The following is a 24,528-nucleotide window of genomic DNA, read 5'->3' as shown; positions in this document are numbered from 1 at the left end:
ATTTGGAATTGTGTATGTGAGAAGTACAGACATTAATCATGAGGAATTATTTAAAGCTTGTCATGTGTCACAGTGAAGTGGATTTTACATGCGCTGTTTCTGTGACTCCTCACTGCTGCCATATGAGGCAGGTCACTACTCAGACCCAGGGCTGAGCACCTTAGGGATTCAGTGACCAGCCTGTGCTCTCGCAGCTGGATCTACTAGAAACTGGCAGAACTAAAATTCAAACCCAGGTCTGCATCATAGTACAATATCTCTTCTGAGTCTCATGATGCTGCAGCGTGTGTGTGTGTTTAATGGATGTGAAATTCACATAACATAATATTAACCACTTTAGAGTGAATAATTCAGTGGCATTTGGTACATACACAATGTTGTGCAACCACCACTTACACCTAGTTCCAAAACATTTTAATTATTACAAAGGAAGCCCTGTACCCACCAAGAAGTTACTCTCTATTTCCTCCTCCCCTCTAGCCCCTGGCTGATACTAATCTACTTTCTACTTCTGCTTTCTTGATGAATTTACCTAGTCTGGATATTTCATATAAATGAAATCATACTACAGGTGACCTTCTGTGTGTTTTTGAGATTCGTTCATGTTGTAGCATATATCAGTATTTCATTACTTTTTTATGGCTGAATGATACTGTATGTATGTTTTTGAGGCAGAATGTCAACAGCCACTCCACCGCCCCAACACACACCTTTTTCCATGTGGAGATATGAAGAGGACCCATGTCTGGCTGCTCAGATTTCTCCTGTACTTTCCCTTGTCATTCCATACATGGTACCAAGGGTGACCAGACTGTTGAATACCTGTCAAAATCATGCTTCTTCTTCCCCTGTACCCATATAAGTTAGGAGTGTTTGGACATGGTCTTTTGTCCACCTCATATCCATGGCCAAAGCACCCAGAGCCTCTGGAGGTGAGAGCACTAACTATAGTATAGGATATGTGGTTTCCCCTATCTCCTCCCAACTTAGGCTGGTAGTTTTGCTATCTGGCTTCTTATGGGTGCCCAGAATATTCCATCATACAGGTCTCTGGTGTTCCTAGGTGATGACTCAGCTTTGTGCTATAATAGGGCAAGAGCCTCCATGCTACTCTCCTTGGTTCTACAACTGCAGTCATTGGAAACCATCCCTCATAAGTCAGCATCTTTCCAAACCCCTAAACTGCTCAAGTCATGCCCTCCTCACAATCATACTGTGGCTTTGCATTACTGAAAGAATACACCAAGGCTCTTCAGTACACTGAGCCATTCAGAATAGACTGTCTATGCAATAGCATCTTCTCTTCCATACTCTTTGCATTTTCTAGCAAAGTTGAATAAGTGGGCCATCCCCTGCCTCCTTAACTTGAATTAGGTCCCCTTTCCTTCATGCTTTCATGTCAGCATGGTACCTTTGACAGATCTTCATAATAAGGAAGGGAGAGCAGCAGGTCAAGCCATTCGGAAATTATTGGTTTGTGTGTCTATCTCCCCACTCACATTTTGAGTACCTTGGGAGCAGAGAATGTCTTTCTGTTTTTTATCCTCAATATCTGGCTCAGTTTCTAGCACATGGCAGGAACTCATAAACATCAGTTCCTTCTGAAGAAACAAGAACCCTAGAGAGGAGGTGCTATCTTCAAAATTATGCACAGCATATGATGGACCTAGTTAGAAGTTGGATGTTATGACTCATAATCTTTGAACAGTCTCTTCTAGCCAAAAATATAACATTAGGAAGATTATGAGAGGTGTAAAAGGTAGTCAGATTCACTCTCCTAACATACATATGGGCTTCCCTGGTGGCTCGGTGGTAAAGAATCCACCTGCAATGCAGGAAACATGGTCTGGATCCCTGAGTCAGAAAGATTCCCTGGAGAAGGAAATGACAGCCCACTCCAGTATTCTCCCTGGAAAATCCCATGGACAGAGGAGCCTGGTAGGCTACAGTCCATGGGGTCGCAAAGAGTTGGACACAACTGAATGACTAACAGCAACAAACAACATACATATACTTTCCCAGAGCAAAAATAAAATTGCAACAGTCAGAAACATGATAGGATTGGTAAAAGTGAATGATGACAACTACATAGTTGCCTGTGGATTATTTTTTGTTTGTTTTGGTTGCTTTGAATATATGGAAATAACATCAAAACAAATCCCTTCCCCAGCACTCTTAGTGGTTATTACCCTCCAACAACTTCTGCCCACTCCTCTCCATTTCGCCTATTCTCTTTCCCCTGACCCCAATCCACTGCTGCTATTCCCACCATACATCCTTCATCACTTGGTTCAGAAGTCCAGGAGACGTTGAAGAGGAGCCATTTCTGAACCCAGGATTAAGAGAAAAAGCTATGTTCTCATAGCACGTGATGTTTCAGGACCATGATCAGTGACATGACATTCTACAGAGCTGGCAATTTCCTTTCTTTTCTGTTATTTTAAATTGATGTATGGGCTCCCTAGGTGGTACAGTGGTAAAGAATCTGCTTGCTAGTGTTGGAGATGCAAGACACTTGGGTTCAATTCCTGGTTTGGGAGGACCCCCTGAAGTAGGAAATGGCAACCCTCTCCAGTATTGCCTGGAAAGTGCCATGGACAGAGGAGCCCGGCAGGCTACAGTCCATAGGGTCACAAAGAGTCAGACATGACAGAGCGCGACCACCACCGCCTCTGCCACCATGTCGTTGATTTACAGTATTATATAGGTTTCAGATATATAACAGTGATTCAGTTTTTTATAGACTGCACTTCATTTAAAGTTATTACAAAATAATGGCTCTATTTCCCTGTGCTGTACAATATGTCCTTGTTGGTTATTTATTTTATATATGAGAGTTTGTATTTCTTAATTCCACACCCCTATCTTGCCACCTTCCCCCTTTCCTCTTCCCACTGGTAACCTCTACTTTGTTCTCTGTATCTGTGAGTCTGTTTCTTTTTAATATGCAGACATTTTTTTTAATTAGATTCCACATGTAAGTGATAACATAGAGTATTTGTCTTTCCCAGTCTGACTTATTTCACTAAGCATAATTCCCACTAGATCCATCCACATTGTTGTGAAAGGCAGAAATTAATTATTTTTTACGGCTTAGTAATATTTCATTGTATATCTCTATATACCACATCTTCTTTATCCACACATCAGTTGATGGACATGTAGGTTGATTTCTTATATTAGCTATTGTAAATTATACTGCTCTGAACTTTGGAGTGCATAGACCTTTTTGAATTAATGTTTTCATTTTCTTCAGATGTGTATCCAGGAGCGGAATTGCTGGATCCTATCAAACGGTAGTTCTATTTTTTGGTGTTCGAAGAACGACCATATTGTTCTCCACCATGGCTGCACCAACTTCCTTTCCCATCAGTAGTGTACTGGAGTTCCCTTTCCATCTTCACCATTTGTTGTTTGTAGACTTTTTGATGATAGACATTTTGACAGGTGTGAAGTGATATCTCATTGTACTTATTTGCATTTCTCTGGTGATTGGCAATGTAGAGCATCATTTTCTGTGCCTATTGGCCATCTGTATGTATCTTTGGCCAAATATCTATTCAGATCTTCTGCCCATTTTTATTGAGGCCTTTTTAAAAAACTGAGTTGTATGAGCTGTTTATATGTTTCAAATATTAACCCCTTGTTGGTCATATCATTTGCAAACACTTTCTACCATTCCATAGATTGTTCTTTCATTTTGTTGAATATTTCCTTTGCTGTGCAAAATGTTTTAAGTTTAATTAGGTCTCTTTTCTTTATTTTTGCCTTAAGAGACAGATCCAAAAAAAATATTGCTACAATTTACATCAAAGAGTGTTCTGCCTATATTCTCTTCTAGGAGTCTTATGATTTCTGGTCTTACATTTAGCTCTTTAATTTTAGTTTTATTTATTTTAAATAAATTAAAGTAAATTTTAATTTATTTTTATATATGATATGAGAAAATGTTCTAGTATCTATTTCTTCATTTTTAACTGGCCAGTCTTCCCAGCACCACTAATTGGAAAGACTGTCTCCACCATTGTATATTCTTTGCCTTAGATTAGTTGACCATATATGCATGAGTTTATTCCTGGCCTCTCTATTTTGCTCTATTGATCGATGTGTCTGTTTTTGTGCCAGTACCATGCTGTTTTGATTACCATACCTTTTCTTATGTCAAGGAATCTGATGGCTTCAGCTTTGTCCTTTTTTTCTCAAGATTGCTTTCTCAATACAGGGTCTTTGGGTACTCTATTAATTTTAGGATTGTTTATTCTAGTTCTAGTGAAAAATGCCTTGGGTTTTTTGATAGGGATTGCATTAAATCTGTAGGTTTCTTTGGGTAGTATGGATATTTTAACAATAGTAATTCTTCAGCCCAAGAACATGGGATATCTTTGTGTCACCTTCAGTTTACCTCATCACCGCTTTGTAGTTTTCAGAGTACAGGTCTTTCACCTCCTCAATTAATTTTATTCCAGGGCATTTTATTCTCTTTGATGTGATTTTTAAATCTGTTTCCTTGCTTTCTCTTTCTGGTTCTTTATTATTTGTGTGGTGGTGGTTTAGTTGCTAAGTCAGGTCCAGCTCTCACAACCCCATGAACTGTAGCCTGCCAGGCCCCTCTGTCCATGGGATTCTCCAAGCAAGAATACTGGATTGGGTTGTCTTTTCCTTCTCCAGGGAATCTTCCTGACCCAGGGATCAAACCCAGGTTTCCTGCATTGCAGCAGGTTCTTTACCAACTGAGCTACAAGAGAACTAATTTTATTTTGGGAATTTTCTATATATAATATCATGTCATCTGCAAGTAGTGACATTTCTACTTTTTCCCTTCCAGTTTGGATGTCTTTTATTTATTTATTTTTGTCTGATTGTTGTGGCTAGGACTTCCAATACTGTGTCAAATAGTGGTGGTGAGAACGGGTATCCTTGTCTTGTTCCTGAAAGGAATGGCTTTCAGCTTTTCACATTAGGTATGATGTTACCTGTGGGTTTGTTTTAAATGACCTTTCTTGTGTTGACGTATGTTTTCCTACTATACCAGCTTTGCTGAGGGCTTTTTGTGTTTTTTTTTTTTTTTATCATGAATGAATGTTGGGTTTTGTCAAATGCTTTTTCTGTGTCTATTGAGATAACCATGTGATTTTTATACTTTCTTTTGTTAATGTGGTGTATCACATTAATTTGTGAACATTGAATCCCTGGAATAAATCACTTAATCATGATGCAGGGTTCTTTTTATATACTGTTGAATTTGATTCATAAGATTTTGTTGAAGATTTCTAATTAGAGATATTGAACTGCAATTTTCTCTTTTTTGTAGTATCTTTGTCTGGTTTCGGTATCAGGGTAATGGTGGCCTCATAGAATAAATTCGGAGTTTTTGTTCCATCTTCTTCAGTTTTCTGGAATTGTTTGAGAAATACAGGATTCAGCTCAGTTCAGTTCAGTTACTCAGTCGTGTCCGACTCTTTGTGACCCCATGAATCGCAGCACGCCAGGCCTCCTTGTCCATCACAAACTCCTGGAGTTCACCCAGACTCACGTCCATCGAGTCAGTGATGCCATCCAGCCATCTCATCCTCTGTCATCCCCTTCTCCTCCTGCCCCCAATCCCTCCCAGCATCAGAGTCTTTTCCAATGAGTCAACTCTTCACATGAGGTGGCCAAAGTACTAGAGTTTCAGCTTTAGCATCATTCCTTCCAAAGAAATCCCAGGGCTGATCTCCTTCAGAATGGACTGGTTGGATCTCCTTGCAGTCCAAGGGACTCTCAAGAGTCTTCTCCAACACCACAGTTCAAAAGCATCAATTCTTTGGCGCTCAGCCTTCTTCACAGTCCAACTCTCACATCCATACATGACCACAGGAAAAACCATAGCCTTGATTGGACGAACCTTTGTTGGCAAAGTAATGTCTCTGCTTTTGAATATGCTATCTAGTTTGGCCATAACTTTCCTTCCAAGGAGTAAGCGTCTTTTAATTTCATGGCTGCAGTCACCATCTGTAGTGATTTTGGAGCCCAAAAAAATAAAGTCTGACACTGTTTCCACTGTTTCCCCATCTATTTCCCATGAAGTGATGGGACCAGATGCCATGATCTTCGTTTTCTGAATGTTGAGCTTTAAGCCAACTTTTTCACTCTCCACTTTCACTTTCATCAAGAGGCTTTTTAGTTCCTCTTCACTTTCTGCCATAAGGGTGGTGTCATCTGCATATAGGATTAGCTCTTCTTTTTTTTTTGGTAGAATTCCCCTTTGAAACTTTGCCCTTTTGGTAGAATCCCCCTTTATTTCCTCTCTGATCTTTATTATTCTTTCCTTCTGCTGACTTTGGTCTTTGCTTGTTCTTTTTCTAATTCCATTAGATGGTAGGTTTGGTTTTTTATTCAAGATTTTTCTTGTTTATTGAAATAGGCCTGTCTTGCTATAAACTTCCCTCTTCCCACTAGAATAGCTTTCACTGTGTCCCACAGATTCAGAAATTTTCCTTTTAATATAAACATTGCCTCACTAAGGCTGCTTAGGGGAATACAAACGTGTGATGGATGAAAATGGAAGTGGGGGAGTTTGTGGCCTATGACCTAAGCTTTGCTTCCTCCACATAAAATAAAACCAGGGGCACATCTCACAGATAGATGTTAATCTTGGCCACATATGTTAATAGCTTAATACATTCTTCTTATCTATAGGTGTAACTAAGAAGATAATTTAGGATAGTGTTAAGAAATTATTCAATTTTGATATTTAAGGATTTTTTGCCTTAAGATGCAAGAGATTTTCTGTCAAGGGGGCTTTTCAAGTTTGTGCTTTTCCAAACAGGTAACAATGACAGGCCACATGAAAAAAGAAAAGGCCAAAAACATAGTAGTAGGGAGGAAAGGAAGGACTCTAAATATTGTGACAGATTGGAATGGATAAAACCAAGAAGTGCTCTGCTGGGCTGAAGTCACAGTCTCCTAGGATCAAAAGCAAGTAGTGGTGTCTGGGAGTTTGGTTCCTGTGAATAAAGGGACTAAGAGGGCTTCAAGCAATTCATTTGGACTTCTGCTTGAAGCAGTGTTTGGATGGTTCTCCAGGACTGATAAAAAGAGTCTGGGAAAAGAATGGGGCAGGGGAGGGGCCATATGATTCTGTATTTTGTGGCAGTTTCTTCCTTGTTGTTCTCCATCACCTGAGGTGGTGCTGACTGTTCCCTGGGATGCTGGCTGTTAGCCAGCTTCTGACTCAAGGAGGTAGAAGGATATGTAGGCAGCTGGATCTATATCTTCTGCTGCCACAGGGATGGGCTCTTCTGTATACCTAATGCAATCACGGAACAGGAGCACAAAATGCCATTCTACAATGTAGACTGGGGCTAGAAACCCAGAAAAGACACAGCCCTACAGTTATTAGCCTATGGGGGTGGACACAGAGGAAATGAGAAGGAAAACAAAACCCTTCTCCTCCTCAAAGTGAGCCTGCCAACTGATATTTCAAAACATGTAAAGAAACCTAAGGCTAAGAAGACAACCCACCAAAACAACAAATGAAACAAATTCAGTTGAAATGAAATTGACTTCATGGAACAATCTGAAGGAGTGATATAAGTAACTATTAACTCTAAGAAGGAGAACTATTTGGGCTAAAACATGTAAAAACTAAACAGTCACAAAACTGGCAGGCAGTGTTTAAAGCATGGTTATGGCATGCATATGTTCTTGTGCTCAAAGTGAGGATAAAACTACTGGAAAATTTATAGTTAAGCAAATATGTTAAACATGCACGATAATGTTAATAAAGTTGTCTAGTTTCTAAATCAACAGAAGGAAAAAAGAGGTTTATAGAAAATTTTATTAATTCAACAGGACAGGAAATGAGAAAAAAAGAATTAGAGGGAAAAGGTGCTAAAAAGAGATTTCTACCTATGTAAATTATTGAATTGTGCTGTTGAAGTATCAGATAGCTTTCCCCAGGATCTCTAGTCCACAAGCAGTGATACTTAACAACTGAGTGAGTGGGGGTAGGGGGTTGATTTGTATTCATTGATTTTACTGATTTCCATGGTAAAAAGGACTCCTACCATGACCAATTTCAAGATACCAATATAACATCAGTCAGTTCACAAAATCCTTGAAAATACAACAGTAATACGTAGGGAGCTTCCGCTTGCTGACTTTAGCATACTGCTGTTTGTTTGGGAAAGACAGGCTTTTCTCCATGGTCTTCATACTATATATAATTTTGACAACAGAATAAAGATTTAGAAAACCCAGATTCTCTGCATTACTTCTCTAACCGAAACCACGTAGAAATTTATTGGGAAACCAGGAGTTGGTGGCATTCTGTTATTAGAGTATTTATCATATGGTTATGGAAGGCTAGTAATTTATGATCCTTGCTGGAAAAGCCAGATCGATTCACAGATAAATGTCTTCAGCACAATAGAATTTATATTATCCACATGATAATTGACCACTGTGTCATACATTCAATCATTCATTTCATTATCTGATAAAATGAGCCGGAAGTCTAATATGTATGTGATTTATTAATGCACACTAGTGTGAAACCCATGACCCATCTAACCTGTTACCTGTCCTTGGCAACATAGTATACAGTTGTCTCCATCCAGTAATAGGATTCCACGAGGAGGATCAACGGCGTTTTAAATCTAGACATCTTCTGTTGAATTAGAACACATCAGAGAAATACTAGAGCTGTTACTCTCTCTTCCTTCTCTCTTCCCCTCAGGCATATGTTCCTACTCTTTTTACTTTTTTTTTTTTCTTTTTTGAGCACAAGTAGTTTGTCCTAGAGCAGGGTGGGTGAGTAAATGGCCTGAAATAGCCTATCATGTCACTGATTTGCTGCTATGAATATATTTAGCGACACAGTCATTCTGCATCACCTGTCTATGCCTGTCACTGAGTTAGAGTGGCTTGAAGCTCAGGACACACCAGTACAGAGCAGGCAAGTGACACATTCCCTGTAGAGAGAAGAAGGAAAATTAAAAAGGAAAACAGAAAGCTAACCATTTAGAAACATATGCATGGACTTAGATCACTAACAGTGGGAGCAGAAGCTATCCACACTACCCACCCCCACTTTCTTTATCAACCCCCAAGAACATTTGTTCCCTGCAGTGTCTGTGTGTCTATGCTTTGCTTTGCAAGGGTTAATTAGAGGGCCCATTATGCATCAAATTAAAGGCTTGGCTGCCTGAGAGTTCCTTTCAGAAAGGATTAGGGTCTCTGATGAGGCTTTGATGTAATAGATGGAGCTGTTCTGCTCCTTCATGTTAACGCAGGGGCCTTAAGGACTCCCCAGGCTCTCCTTGACAGTTGATTTCACTTGCCTAAAAAATAAAACTATTTTATCATACAAAAATTTAGTGCTTGAACAAGACTCTGTACTGGCCTCCCTGGTGTTCATTTTTTGGTCTAAACACAGAGGCACAACACTAACTGGCTTCCTTGGGTGACCACTTCCTCAGGAAGAACTGTCTCTCCCAAAAGCAAAAGGAGCCATCTCTTTGGCTTTGTAGTTCATCGCCTTGGAAGGTTCTTTTTTGTCAGAAGCTGGGCAGAGGGATGGCAGAAGACAGGGTTGCTAGTTGTTTGTATCCTCACAAACAGGAACCCAGGCAGCCAGTAGCTGTGCAAAATCCTCATTTGCGTGACATTTACAACTACTTTTTTTTTTTTGGCCTTGCTGCAAGGCATGCGGGATTGTGGTTCCCCAGCCAGGGATCAGCCCTGCCCCCTGCAGTGCCAGCACAGAGGTCTTAACCATTGGACTGCCAGGGAAATCTCATACAACTACTTTTTATCTGACAGTATTTTCTCCAGATTTTTCAGTAGCAATTAGGTTGGGCTTTCCCTTGTGGCTCAGCTGGTAAAGAATCCGCCTGCAATGAGGGAGACCTGGGTTCAATCCCTGGGTTGGGAACATCCCCTGGAGAAGTGAAAAGCTACCCACTCCAGTATTCTGGCTTGGAGAATTCCATGGGGGTTGCAAAAAGTCGGACACGACTGCGCAACTTTCACTTTCACTTTAGGTTGTTAATGAAAACCTGATTTAGCTTTTTTCCCCCAAATTGACTGAATATCATCAATAATATTCATACAATTGGCAATCAGCCAGAGAAGTATTTAGTCAGTTTAAATATTTACCAAAAGAACCAAATTACCAAAATTTTACCATGTAAAAGAAAGGGCACTAAATATGGGTAGACACAATGCCAGCGAGATGACTGAACTAGGCCATTATCTTTCTTCTTAATCTAATCCTCCTCCCACTTCCACTATATACTATGGCCTGAAATTTTAGTTGGAATCATTATTGCCATCATTTAAGAGGCAAATGTGACTTTCCTATTGTTTTCATGTCACTTATGAAATAAAGTCTTTGACTGTGTGGATCACAGCAAACTGTGGAAAATTCTTAAAGAGATGGGAATACCTTACCTGCTTTATGAAATAAAGCCTTTGACTGTGTGGATCACAGCAAACTGTGGAAAATTCTTAAAGAGATGGGAATACCTTACCTGCTTCCTGAGAAATCTGTATGCAGGTAAAGAAGCAACAGTTAGAACCGGACATGGAACAACAAACTGGCTCCAAAGTGGGAAAGGAGTACGTCAAGGCTGTATATTGTCACCCTGCTGATTTAACTTATGCAGAGTACCTCATGCGAAATGCTAGCCTGGATGAAGCACAAGCTGGAATCAAGATTGCCAGGAGAAATATCAAAACCTCAGATATGCAGATGACACCACCCTTATGGCAGAAAGCAAAGAGAAATGAAAGAGCCTCTTGATGAAAGTGAAAGAGGAGAGTGAAAAAGCTGGCTTAAAGCTCAACATTCAGAAAACTAAGATCATGGCATCTGGTCCCATCTCTTCATGACAAATAGATGGGGAAACAATGGAAACAGTGAGAGACTATTTTCTTGAGCTCCAAAATGATTGCAGATGGTGACTGCAGTCTTGAAATTAAAAGACGCTTGTTCCTTGGAAGAAAAGCTATGACTTACCTAGACAGTATACTAAAAAGCAGAGACATTACTTTGCCTACAAAGGTCCTTATAGTCAAAGCTATGGTTTTTCCAGTAGTCATGTATGGATGTGAGAGTTGGACTAAAAGAAAGCTGAGTGCCGAAGAATTGATGATTTTGAACTGTGGTGTTGGAAAAGACTCTTGAGAGTCTCTTGGATTGCAAGGAGATCAAACCAATCAATACTAAAGGAAAACAGTCCTGAATATTCTTTGGAAGGACTGATGCTGAAGCTGAAACTCCAATCCTTTGGCCACTTGATGCAAAGAGCTGATTCATTGGAAAAGACCCTGATGCTGCCAAAGATTGAAGGCAGGAAGAGAAAAGGATCACAGAGGATGAGATGGTTGGATGGCGTCACTGACTCAATGGACATGAGTTTGAGCAAGCTCTGGGAGTTGGTGATGGACAGGGAAGCCTGGCGTGCTGCAGTTCCTGGGCTCGCGAAGAGTCAAACACGACTGAGCAATTGAACTGAACTGATGTGATGTTCCAGTCCTTTTCCCACCTCTCCCAATCTCCCCTCCTGACTTTTGAGTTGCTTTTGATTCATAGGCTAAACTTTTTAAGCCATCTTCTTTCCATTCTTTGCAATGAACAGCACATGGTAGCTTGGCACCTTGCCTTTCTTTTCCTTGATGGATGTCAGCATCTGGATGCTGCGTTCAGCATGTGCTGAATCAAGGGACTTAACTGTACAAAAATTCACCTAGTTGCTAGTAGATATAAAGCCTAGATTAAGATCAGAGAACTCTGTGTTTCCTTGGCCACCCAGGGAGAATGTTTTTACTTGATGGTTCTTTGATACAAGGTATCAGTTGGGATTAAACATGTTATTGATATATGAAACAGCCCTATGAAACCCATGGCCATGTTTACTAAAGGGAAATAATATTCATTATGTTATATGAAGTCATTTCTGTGAAAACCCAGTAAAGTTGTAAATCTCTATAGTCTCCTTACCAGTCAACAGCAACATCATCTTCATCATCCTTCTTCAAGCAGCTGGTCTGTTTTTATATAATGGATTTTAAGAATAGAGAACAGACTGCATTTCCCTTTCACATTGACTGCTTGAGAGCCTGGAACCAAATCTGTGGCCACCTCTAACAAAGTAGTTTATTTGGTATTCTAATTCCTATTTTCATTCCCTAATTTCCCCTTTGTTTTGTTTTTCTCTTCTGCTTTTAATTATTTTTATCTTGCCTTATTGCAAGTACCTTTATTTATTTAAACACATGCTGTTGTGAGATGCCTTAAATTATTTCTAGAGCAAGATGAAATATTCAAAATAAATTGTATCTGATTGTGGGAATTTAAAATGATGCAGTCCCTTTGGAAAATAGTCTTGTGTTCCTCAGAAGCTTAAACATAAAGTTATCATCATTTCAGTTCAGTTCAGTCGCTCAGTCGTGTCCGACTCTTTGCGACCCCATGAATTGCAGCACACCAGGCCTCCCTGTCCATCACCAACTCCCAGAGTTCACTCAAACTCATGTCCATTGAGGCAGTGATGCCATCTCATCCTCTGTCGTCCCCTTCTCCTCCTGCCCCCAATCCCTCCCAGCATCAGAGTCTTTTCCAATGAGTCAAATCTTTATATGAGGTGGCCAAAGTATTGGAGTTTCAGCTTTAGCATCAGTCCTTCCAGTGAACACTCAGGACTGATCTCCTTTAAAATGGACTGGTTGGATCTCTTTGCAGTCCAAGGGACTCTCAAGAGTCTTCTCCAACACCACAGTTCAAAAGCATCAATCTTCAGGGCTCAGCTTTCTTTATAGTCCAACTCTCACATCCATACATGACCACTGGAAAAACCATAGCCTTGACTAGATGGACCTTTGTTGGCAAAGTAAGTTATCATATGACCCAGCAATTCCACTCCTAGGTATACACACCTAGGAGGAATGAAAACATATGTCCACATAAAAACTTGTACCCAAATGTTCATAGAAGCATTATTCATAGTAGTAAAAAAGTAGAAGCAACCCAAATGTCCTTCAGATGATGAATGGATAGACAAGTTATGATATATCCTTATATGGAGCATTATTTATCAATAAAAAGGAATATTGTGTTGATACATGCTACAACATGGATGAACTTTGAAAATATTTTGCTGAATGAATGAAGCCAGTTACAAAAGACCACACATATTATATGAAATGTCCAGACTAGGCAATCCATATAAACAGGAAGTAGGTTAGTAGTCACCTGGGACTAAGGAGGTTGAAGGGAAATTGGGAGTGACTGCTAAAGGATATAGAGCTTCTTTTGGGGACAATGAAAATGTTCTAAAAATTGATTATTAGTGGTTACAAAACTGTGAATATGCTAAAACTATTTGAATTGTATACTTTAAATGAGTGAACTCTATGGTATGTAAATTATGTCTCATTATGGCTATTATAAAAGTCATTTGCAGCAATTAACTGTAAATTTTATGGAGTAGTATTTGCTGCTTTTCTTACACTTTTAATTTTCACTTTGTGCCAGACAGGTGCACTGTAGTTAAATTCACTTATTTGCAGTGGAATCTGTAGACTTATTTGGGATTGTGAGAGTAGAAATGGCCTTCTCCATAGGATGCAAATAAATACTCTATTTGGGTCATTTTATCCACCAGGTAAAGCCAGAGTTTGTTTAGCAGCAAGTTCCAAGCCTGTGGGCATAAAGGCTGATATTCTACTTCCATTCTTCCTCATTTTGGGCTTGTCTTTGTAGACCCTCTCTCCTCTACCTTGTCATTTTATTCCACCTGGTAGTGAAAATAAATGAGCAAAAGTGGTCAGGGAGAAGCAAGAGAATAACTAAAAAATGTGGCATCATTGCAGGCAAGGAAAGAGAATATTTCAAGAAGGAGGAGCAAGTCAGTGGTGATCATCAGTGAATAGAGAATAGAATGGGGAGAGACCATTGAATTGGTAATTTAGATCTTTGGTTTTCATCAAGAGAGATTGTAATTGGATAGTGAAGGTAAAAAGTAGATTGTTATGTTCACAAAGATTTAGCTACAGGTTTGTCCTTAGATTTAACTTGGTCTAAGATTCCATTGATGGTTCTTTGTTTTTTCTTTCCATACTCTTGACTTGCCTTCAAGTTCCACAGCTACAGTCATCATTTTTCCCTTCTCATTTCTTTAATTCAGACTGTATGTTTCCTAAATGGATCCCTTCCCTGCCTACTTCCCTCCCTCTAATTTACTTTCTAGTATAGTTCCAGTTTGTTTTTTAAAGTAATTGTGTTATCTTGCTGTTCAAAAAAGCCACTTCAATGTGACTAAGAAAGAAAACTCAAGCTCAATGGTATGATCTTCTAGGATCTGCATAAGATGTTCCTGGTCTCACCCCATCTATATTACAATTGTATTGTCCTATTCTACTCTGTTCCCCATATGAGCGGATGGGCTTCCATTCCTACTGTGTTCTGCACTAGAATGCTCCTCTCTTGTATTTCTGGTCAATATTGCTTTCCTAATTTAAGACCTAAATACCACCTCTCCAGTGAAACACTGTTTACCTAACTAGAATTGTTTACTTCATCTGAACCACTCTAGTGGTTACACTTTTTAGCCTTGAATTCTTGTTATTGATGTCTATATCCTATTGCTTGTTTTTAAGTTCCGTAAAAGTTGACATCTCACTCCAGGGATCTTTTCTTCGAAATACTTGGTGTAGTGCCATTCACACTAAATACCTAGTAAGTGTTTGAATTAATCAATGAATTTAATCCCACTTGGATCTCTAAATGTTTCATATGTGTAAGTTTGGAGTTATCCCAGAAAATAAATTTTGGGGGGAGGCATATATCTTCTATTTATTCTGCACTCTCCTAGCCTCCCCACTCCAGTCCTGGAGTAGTCCTACCTGTAATGGTCATGTACTGTGAAACTGGTTATCCTTTTCTCATAGGGAATGGCTGGGTACTGTCCATTGCCTCCCCTTCCTAGGAAAAAATGCATACAAATAAGAATTATGGATTTAATTCCAGTCAACATGGCAAGTAGGATCAAGGGAAAGATTAGAATTCATATATGCCCTGGCACTTAAACCTGGACTAAGAAGCAGACCATAACGGTTTGTCAAAATGGAAATTGATTTTTGAATCAAAGAAATTAGCCAGACATTCAAAAATAGGAGTGCCCAAAGGCTTGAACTTGAAAATGCCAAAGTTCTTTGCTTTTGCTGAATTGTCAGGGCCTAAAATTCTTTGTTCTCCCAGAACTTTGAAAGTTCTGATCAGGACATCTATCAAATAGTAATTTTATCCTGAGTGGTGGGAATCACATTGAGAAAAAGTAGGTAATTAATGGGCACGTGTTATTCAAATCTGACTCAAGGAGCCGTTGCACTTTAACCTTTCTTTTTTATAGCACTCATCCTACTTGGAACTGGATATGCCTTTTTATCCATGCATATGCCATGCTATCTTCCTCCAATGAACCGACTGACTGTATCCCCACCACCTAGTACAGTGGCTGGCCCACAGAGCTGGCATTTATTGAGTGCTTACTATGTACTAGGCACTGAACATTGATCATCTCATTCACTCCCTACAATGACTTTATTGCAATTTTACAGATGAAGAAATTGTGGCCCAGAGAGTTGAATTAACTTGTGTATCATCATGTACTTATATGAAGTAGTTAGGTTTGATCCTAACCCCTGACTTTTAACCTTTATATATTACTGCTCCAATGATTGGCACCCCAATTTTTTTAAATGAGTGAGTACATGTGTCATGCTTGAGTAAGAATGATTAAGTATACTGTCATTTAAATAAATCAACAGACTATTTTAAATATTTTAAGATTAATAATAGTTTCGATATAATAATAAATGTGTTATATGAATCTAGTTATATTAATAATTAAAGGTTAATATCATTTTAAAATGAACTTTTTGCTCTGACTCACCCACAATTACATAACCACACTTCCTTCTGGGCTCAGCCATCACTTCCCTCTTTGTTCCTCATCTTCCTGACCTGCCTTAAGCATTACCTTAATTTCCACCTGAAGCAAAGACCTCTTCACAGAAGCCAAGGCCCACATCTGGTTTCCTGGCTGAGTCTAGGACTGACCTGTGGCCAACCTCAGCCCCTCACAGAGGTCCCAAAGGCAGTGGCTTGGCTGCTGCAGGGGAAGTTCAGCAGCACTTGCAGCAACAGCCAACTCCCAGATCCTTGGGAAGCCACGGCCTGAGAGATGGAGCCATCAGAGGACTCCCATCTCCAGGGACTACCCCTTCCCCAACCCTTTGAACCAGATGGTGGGATCTGAATATGGATTAATTGTCCAATAAACTTGCTGGAGCTGTGCGATGGAGTAATGGTTCATTTTTTTCCAGCACCCTGACTAAACCACATGGCCAGAGTTACCTGGAGAAATAGCTGTTTAATTGCAAAGTATCAGTACTTTTCCCAATCAAGGAAGAAAGAAAGAAAGAAAAAGAGGAGTGAGAAGGTGGTGACTTGGGCCCTCTGGTTTCAGTCCTTAAGACAGCCTTAGTTCTAAGACATGGACACGGGGGTCCTTTTTGGTGACAGCATTAGAGGGTGTGCTCATCCCCAGTCTTTGCAATGTGGAAAGCACAACTGAGACAGAAGAAAGAGTGGCGATAACAATGGTAATAAGACTGCACCTCTGCCATCCTCTCCTTTGGCTTCTCCTCAGCTTCGGTGTCCCCTGAGCCCCATCTTGTCTTGTTCCTCTGCTCTGGCCTGGTTCCTTTTGGTTCTTCTCCTCACTTTGCCTCTTGCACTTTTACTCATTCTTTTGTGGTGTAGTAAATTCTTCTTCCCTCAGTCCTTCCTGGCTGTGGCCCTCAACTTGTCTGCCAGACAAGCTATGCTTGAGGATCTAGAATTTCTGTTACTAATTACCTTCCCTAAGAATACAATGAGTCCGTCTGGACTTTTCTAACTATTTACTATTGATTCTGGGATCAGAAACATAAAGGTAACATGAAGAGGTAGTTGTGTTCACAGGTGTCATGCAGGGCACAATCCTGGGTCATTCCAGGTTACACATGGTGGCTCTCTGCCCTCAGGCCACCCTCCTATCCTGGACCCTCCTTTTGCTTTAGGACTCTCTCCAGCTGCCATGATGCACATGTCATGTTCTTCCATTTCTCTTTCCTTCCTGTGTTCCCTTGAACTTACTCTGGACCTTTGGTGCTGATGACTTTGTCTAAAGGTGGCGCTGACTTACTCATCTTTCTAACTCTGTTCCTGCCTTCTCACCCTAGTGACCTCAGGCAAGATGCCAGCTGCCCTGTGGTCCTGCCACTCTGCAACTTCTCTCTTACTTTGCCAAAATTAGGGGCTTTGAGTGTCTCCCCTCAGTCAGCTGAGATGAAGACTCAGCTGTTATTTGCAAAAGTTTGGTACTGATTTCTCACAATGGAGCTTTCAAGGATGTCATTTACAGGGTCCTGGTTCCATTGATACAAAAAAGGATCTGTGGCCGAGTAAGTTTGGAAACATGAACCTAAACAAAATTACCCCATTACCCATCTCATAATAAGGACTGAGCTTCCTGTTTTAAAACCCTCCAACCTACCATCTGAGGGCTTTTTTTTTTTTTTTTTTTTTGGCAAATACTGACTGATTTCTCTGATTGATAACCCTAGATCAGCCTCGCTGAGAAACAGACTTCTGGTCCTCTCTTCTCTGTTTCAGGTTAGGACCCTACTTCCCTACCCAATGTGTGAACTTAGTGTATGATTTCAATTCACTACCATGTGCAATATTTGCAGACTGAACATGAAAACTGAAATGGAGCTAAGTCTTTCACCAAATGAGATTTGGTTTTGCTACATATACAATGTCAAGTTTCTCAGCCTGCCTTCTTTTGAGGCATTAGTCATATTGGGGAAATGCCTGTGATTGTCATAATCTTGTCTTCCAAAATGGAAATTTCCTTCCAGGACAGCACCATGGGCTCTGATATTTAACCTATAATTAGTATACCCTCTGGAGGATTTCTTCTTTTCATGCAGAGGCCTCTTTTTCACTCAGGCTTCTGTCTGCCAATGATACAAACTGCAGATGCAGTGCATCACGGGGCAGGGAAATGCTTGCTCAGATCAAGAAGGTTCAGCTACTCGGTAACAACGGAAACACTTAACAACCTAAGTAGCAAACCCACAAGAAAACAGCAGAAAGTATAAAAGACAGCATACTAAAAAGAAATGAAAAGAGACATGAATCTCAAGTTTTCGTCTACTGTTGTCCCAACATGTAGAATACAGTTGCTCCCTCTCCTGCTTTTCTCTCCAAGTTCACCAGTATTTTTAGTTTTTGACTTTTCAGCTGCTTTTATCAAGCATAGTTTAGTTATCAGTAAACATCCATTAGTAACTCTTAATAAATAGCTCCCTCTTGAAGGCGTCTGATTCTTTGGTTATGAAATGCCAGTTTACAGTGGCCAGGCAGGTGCATCTCAACAGTGTGATCGTTTGGGAGCAAAAGGAACACAAGCACTGCCAGCTCCAGAGCCCGACACACAAGTCTGACCTTGTTTCTTGTTAAGAAATGGCTCTTTATTTTCCCCCTGATTCTGGCAGAAGCCAGGCTGGGAGATTGCAGCAAATGGCTGCAACAACCTGTGTTTAATGTGGTGACACTAATGAATTCTGAGAATTAATCTTCAGCCAAGAATGCATGATGGAAGGTACTAGAATTTCAAATTAGGTAATGGATTAATTTCTTTCAGGGCTGAAGTTTGCTTCCTTTTTCTTCTGGTAGACTTTTCTATCATATTCTAAACCACCTTCCATGGCTTTGTAAATCCAGCTAATACATCTCGTGGTAGTTTTAATTTTTTATTCTTTTGTTTTGTATCTTAGCACAGAGATAACCACACATAAGTCCAGATTTTTAAAAAAGAGTTTTAAAACATCTGGAACTGAAAGAAAAAATTACTTACGATTTTGGGGGAAAAAAGCAATATTTTCTAAATCTAGTCCTTGTTCAATTTCTTTTTTCCAGAGTCAAAGATTCTGGGAAGAAGTTATTTTAGAGAATGTATTTCCCCAGGTCCCCAGAAGACCCTGTCTTCTGCAGAAATGCAGCCTACATGTATCTCAAACATGCTGGTGAAAATTAGGGGCTCTGAGTGTCTCCCCTCAGTCAGCTGAGATGAAGACTCAGCTGTTATTTGCAAAAGTTTGGTACTGATTTCTCACAATGGAGCTTTCAAGGATGTCATTTACAGGGCCCTAGTTCCATGATACAAAAAAGGATCTGTGGTCGAGTAAGTTTGGAAACATGAACCTAAACAAAATTGAATTTTCTTTACCTCCATACTTCTAAGAACATTTAATATGCTCATATGCACTATGAAACTCCAGATTTACTTGATTTAGGGAATCACCAGTGTTTCCCAACCTTTTGACCAGAAGACTAGTTTCATTTTTCAGTGGAATGTCTCATGAATCTAGTGTTTCACTCAACTTACCTCACATTGGTCAGCCCCTATATTCCCACACAGATGTCAATGTTTTATGCATGTTCTTATAAAAACTGTTGAATCCCAGGCTGGGAGAAAATATTCTGCATCTGGAATTTGCAATTCCTGATTTAATAAGAAATCCTGAAATGAATAAACATATTATAACTTCCTTAGTTTTCCATGTTTGTTCTCCACATCGTTAGAGGATTTAATCATGCTGTAAAAAAGGTCATGGAAGCTGTCAGGAGTTCTTATGGGTCTTGACTGTCAACTCTATATCAATCCACTAAATCCCTGCCTGAAAGGAGAATAAGACAGAATGATAAGCTGACAAGCATAGTGTTATGGGTTTGGGGCACAAAATTGCAACGTCTTAAACAATAAAGAATATTCCCAAGTTAAAGTTGGAAAAAGGACTAAAGCAAAGAATTGTTCTTAGATATTTGAAAAAGGCAGCTTAGGAGGTGAATGTCAACATTCTGGTGGCCTCCTGAGTTCCTAGCTACACAGCTTGCCTAATCTGGCTTCTTGCATTGCTGATCCAGTTTCCCAAACTGGAAATGTCTTCTATATCTTCTCCCTGAATTGAGTTCAATTTAGTTCCAAAACTTCTCCCCAAATTCAGCTCAATTCTCATTCTCTCCACTAGGCTTACCTGACTGCTCCCCCCACCTGCCATAACTTAGCATTGGTCTGCACATTGTGCCTGTGCCGTTTTAACAACACACTGCAAAGTAGGAGGGGTTCTCTTGTGGGAGCCAGGGAATTGGTCTCATCACTATCAGGACTTGACCTCAACTTCCTTACCTTGTAAAAGAGGGGTTAGAATAGAAAATCTTGGTCCTTTAGCTCCAAAACCCTATGCTTTTTTGTGACCTTTTCATTCTAAATAATCAAACGCTGGTTTCTCCTGTTTTCTATGTTCCTCTTGTCCTTCCATCTTTAAAATCACATTGTAGATCTTCGAGGAAAAGGGTCATCATTTTTTTATGAATTAATCTATTTTGACTAATTCTGGTTGTGTAATAAATGTTTGCTGAACAAATGAAATGATATGATTTCAACGACCTGATTGATATCTAGTAATGTTTGACTTCCAGCCATATCTGTTCCTAAGACAGAACTTTCTTTTATTTATCAGTAAAATAATAAGTCCATTTCATCCTGGCTATTTGCTCCCCATGAGAAAAGAGTATGCAAGAGTGTTTTAGAATAAGGCCCTACCCTCAAGGTCTTACTGTCCTTCTCCTAAAAACCCTCCGATGCAGTTGGAATGTCGCACCTCTGCTTAGCATTCTTCCCATACACACTCAGTTTCAGTTTTGCTGACCCAGTGGTATGACATTCAGCCCACTTGGGCCTTCCTGAGAGAACTAACAAATAGATCCTCTTGGTCTTTCCCTCAAAGTGTAGAATGCCTACCATCTTTATATTTTTTGAATCTCCCAAGAGACCACAGATCCACTTGTTAATTTCTCCCTTGTCTGATTATCTCACTAAATTATTTATCCTCATTCCTCTTACTCCCCCTGTGATCTAGAGAGAAATCCTCTCCAAAATGCCAAAGGATCTTGTAACCTTGTTTGCAACCTTGCTCTTCCAGTGGATGCTAAAATTCTGAAAGATATTATAGCACCTTTAATTGCATCTCCAGAATCCAGTAGATACCTATTTTCATAAGGGTGGAGTATGGATTTCCTGGTCTGTCTCAAGCCCTGTCCAAGAAGCTTTGAGTACCTGGAACACTGTTCCAAGGCACCTATCCGAAGGAGGAGACAGAAGCAGCTCCTGCTCATTTTTCCATTCGCCTGCTGTAAATTTTCTACTAATTGTGTGCCTCTCACTTTTTGCCTCCTTGAGTTTTCTATTTAAGTACTGGCTAGTCAACAAGCAGTTGAGAGTTGCTCAGAAAGCAAAATGAATTAATATGGTGGGAAAATCTATTAAGGAATTGCATTCCCCGTGTTTGGGCATATACTTGAGTACAGGAGGTATGGCTGTTCGGTGATGGGAGACAGATGTAATGCACCCTCACAATATCCTTGGGCCGGCTTAGCTAGGGGTCCCAGCAGTGTCTGGTTTCCCATCCAGGTTGGGTAGGGGTGGTGGTATGAAGCCACCATGTCCGTCTTCATTAGGAACTCTCAGAGAACACAGACTGTTCTTATTTTGGGAGTTTTCATACACCATCCCTCAAGCCAAGATGATGAAGCCATACACCTGTATTACTGACCAAATAAACTATCCAGAAATTCCTTCTTCCCAGGTGCTTAGGGAATTATTAGCATTTATTTTCCTTTGGTAGTCACATAATTATATATAAATGAATATACGTGGAATCCCAGGAAGACTGTTGATTTAAAAATATGAACAGAGTATTTTTCAGGCTTGGGCACTGATTTTTTATTTTATAAGAAAAATAATAAATACAAAAGGCTCCTGGACCTATAAAAGTCAAATGATTGATTTCTTCCCATAGCAAGACAGAGGTGGTATTTATAGTTGTGCAGGCAGCAGAATGGAGATAGTCTGGGTTCTTTTGGCTTTTCTAGTTGAAAGCTCCAGTACCAATAGATAGGAAATCCCCTGAATCAAGTCTAAAACCAAATAACTGGGAAATTTACCAAGTATCTTTCAGGACCTGAAGTCAAGGGATACAAAAGTGGTTTGAAGTACAAAGATTAAGGCCTTTTAATAAAACCAACAGTTGAGGAGTGTGTCTTCTTAAATGTTTTGAAAAGATGCTCAAGGTGAGGCTGAACATTTTACCATTTGTCAGTGCATTTCATTATTTTAAGTATGTTGTGTTTCACATGTTGCTAGCATGTCACTGTTGGGGAAACTGAAAACGTTTATTTTATGGAGTGGGCAGAAAGACATCCACTGTTTACCCTAAGTCTCCAGTGTGAGCTAAGGACTGATAACTTAAAAGTGTGGATGTTGAAATTTCTTTCTCCTGTCAAGGGCAGCTACTCAGAATGGAAATACGATGGTAATTGGAGGGGTATTCATCAGATTCAATTTCACTAGAAATTTCCTGTGTCAGAATCATCTTTAATAACATAAAGCACACAGCAAAATGTACTGAATCATTGTTTTCTTTGAAAAGGGCATTGAATCTGAAGCAGAAAGTGGTTACAACCATGCAGTTTTAACCAATTAACCGCAGAGGAGTTTAAATGCAACCCAGTTTTTACCATTTTGAATGGACTTTTTGTTCCCTGTTTGAATAATTCCATTCCAATTCATCTGAATTATATTGTAGTCACTTCCTGTTCTGAGGTTTTTCTGCTTCTTCAGAAGATATTAGAAATCAAGGGATTGAATCTTCTCTGTGAAGATTTCTTTATGATTCATTTCTGTCCTTGCAAACTCCGAAATGCATTTCCCCAACCACCAAATACTGGACATTTCATATACTAGGATTTCATTTAAATGATAATGTATAATTTTATATGCTTCTAAAATAAAGTAGGTAGACTAATCAACTTGACTCCATTGTAAACATTTTTTTGTAATGAAATTGTAGTCTGACCAATCTATCTTTTCAGTATTTTGAATATTTCAAATTAAATTGGTTGTGTTTTCAATACATATTTAAAGCATACAAAATATATTTCTGATATTTTGATTAATTTGACTAGTAGAGAATATTTTTCTCTATGTTCTGCTACCTATGAATAAACAGCTATGTAAGGTTAGTGATCAGGTTTTATAAATGAGCTTTTTCTCCTCTCTCCCATATTTACAGAGAAGCCAGGTGTCTAAGATAATACTTGGACTATTTGTTGATTTTTGTGAACAGGTGTCTCATTAAAGATTTTGAAAAGCGACCTTCGGTCACGCATCTCCTCGACCACCCATTTATTAAAGGAGTCCACGGAAAGCTTTTGTTTCTGCAGAAGCAGCTGGCTAAGGTCCTCCAAGACCAGAAGCATCTAAATCCTGTTGTTAAAACCAGGTATGGTCCTCAGCATTTTTCTGCTTTCTCTCTCTCTGGTTGTTTATAAAAAATGGCATGTCATGTGTTTTGATTTACCCAGCATTATTACTGGTAATTATCACACCCCTGCATTTCTGAGTTCATTTACATGACATTAAGTACTCCATGTGCAGTAGATGACAACAGCAAAGCTTCAGAAACTAGCTGCCCATTTGTGCTGTTATGGCTAATTTGTCTCAGAGTGGCTGAAATCTCACTCTGTCCTAGTATTCTAGTTAAAACCCAACACACATATATATTTAATATAAATGTAGATTTTTAAAAATTCCACCAATAATGGAAACTGGGTGAAACCAGCCATGGCTGAGATTGTGTGAGAAATCTGTACTTGGCTGTTGCAGGCTGGAAAGCAGAAGTGTAGGCTATAAAGTGGTTTTGGAAAGATTATGAGTTCAACACTGAAGATTTTTTCTCTAAAGTGCTTTGAGCCCATTTCCTTTTGTTAAAAATTCCTTAGGAGCAATTTAGTATTTTTATATGAGTTTTTCATCCAGATATTGTCTATGCTATCTAAAGTGCCTGTGATTCCTCCCTCCTCTACTTTTGTAGCGTAGATTTTTTAAAAAAATGTTTATTTTTAAAGGCAGTTCCTTAAGACAGTATTCTGTGGTAGTCTCTAAGAAATAGATGTTTGGTTTCTGTCCAGAGGGTGGCAGAATTTCTCTTTTAAAATATTAAATGCGAATAAAGCTACTTCCCCAGCTCAGCAATTACTTGGTTTTATAAAACTAGCCAGGATGCAGATAAGCTCTAATCCATTATTATTAAAAGAACATTCACAGGACTGGAGGTGAAGAAACTAAAATATCACAAGTCACAAGTTCTGGAAATATTCATGTATTCTGCAGAAAACTGTTTACAAATCAAAAAGCATCAGAACTCTGGAAGCTAGAGGCATAGTTTCAAGGTGACTATATCTTGCTGATTTTTTCCCCACCACCACCAGGTTCCCTTTTTGATAGCTCAAAACAAATTTTTTCCTACTCTTTTCCTTTTTCCACTGCAATTTCTGTTTCTATGGCTTGCCTACAGTGTAGAGAAATTCTT

The 24,528-nt window shown here is 39.4% G+C and overlaps 1 protein-coding gene across 11 annotated transcripts in view; it reads left to right on the top strand.

The window, feature by feature from the left end:
• MYO3B (myosin IIIB) overlaps nt 1-24,528 on the top strand; it is a 486,811-nt gene that overhangs the window by 166,798 nt on the left and 295,485 nt on the right. For all 11 annotated transcript variants that reach the window (XR_011570836.1, XM_070803483.1, XM_070803516.1 and 8 more), the window contains one exon: nt 23,284-23,439. Coding sequence is in view for 10 of the 11 variants with exons in the window: in XM_070803483.1 (XP_070659584.1) it covers nt 23,284-23,439 (156 nt within the window). In the remaining variant the exon portion in view is untranslated. The remainder of the gene's footprint in view (nt 1-23,283; nt 23,440-24,528) is intronic.

The sequence above is a fragment of the Bos indicus genome, chromosome 2 (assembly GCF_029378745.1).
Source record: "Bos indicus isolate NIAB-ARS_2022 breed Sahiwal x Tharparkar chromosome 2, NIAB-ARS_B.indTharparkar_mat_pri_1.0, whole genome shotgun sequence".
NCBI classification, from domain to species: Eukaryota; Metazoa; Chordata; class Mammalia; order Artiodactyla; family Bovidae; genus Bos; species Bos indicus.
This window is presented reverse-complemented; position numbering and strand designations above follow the sequence as displayed.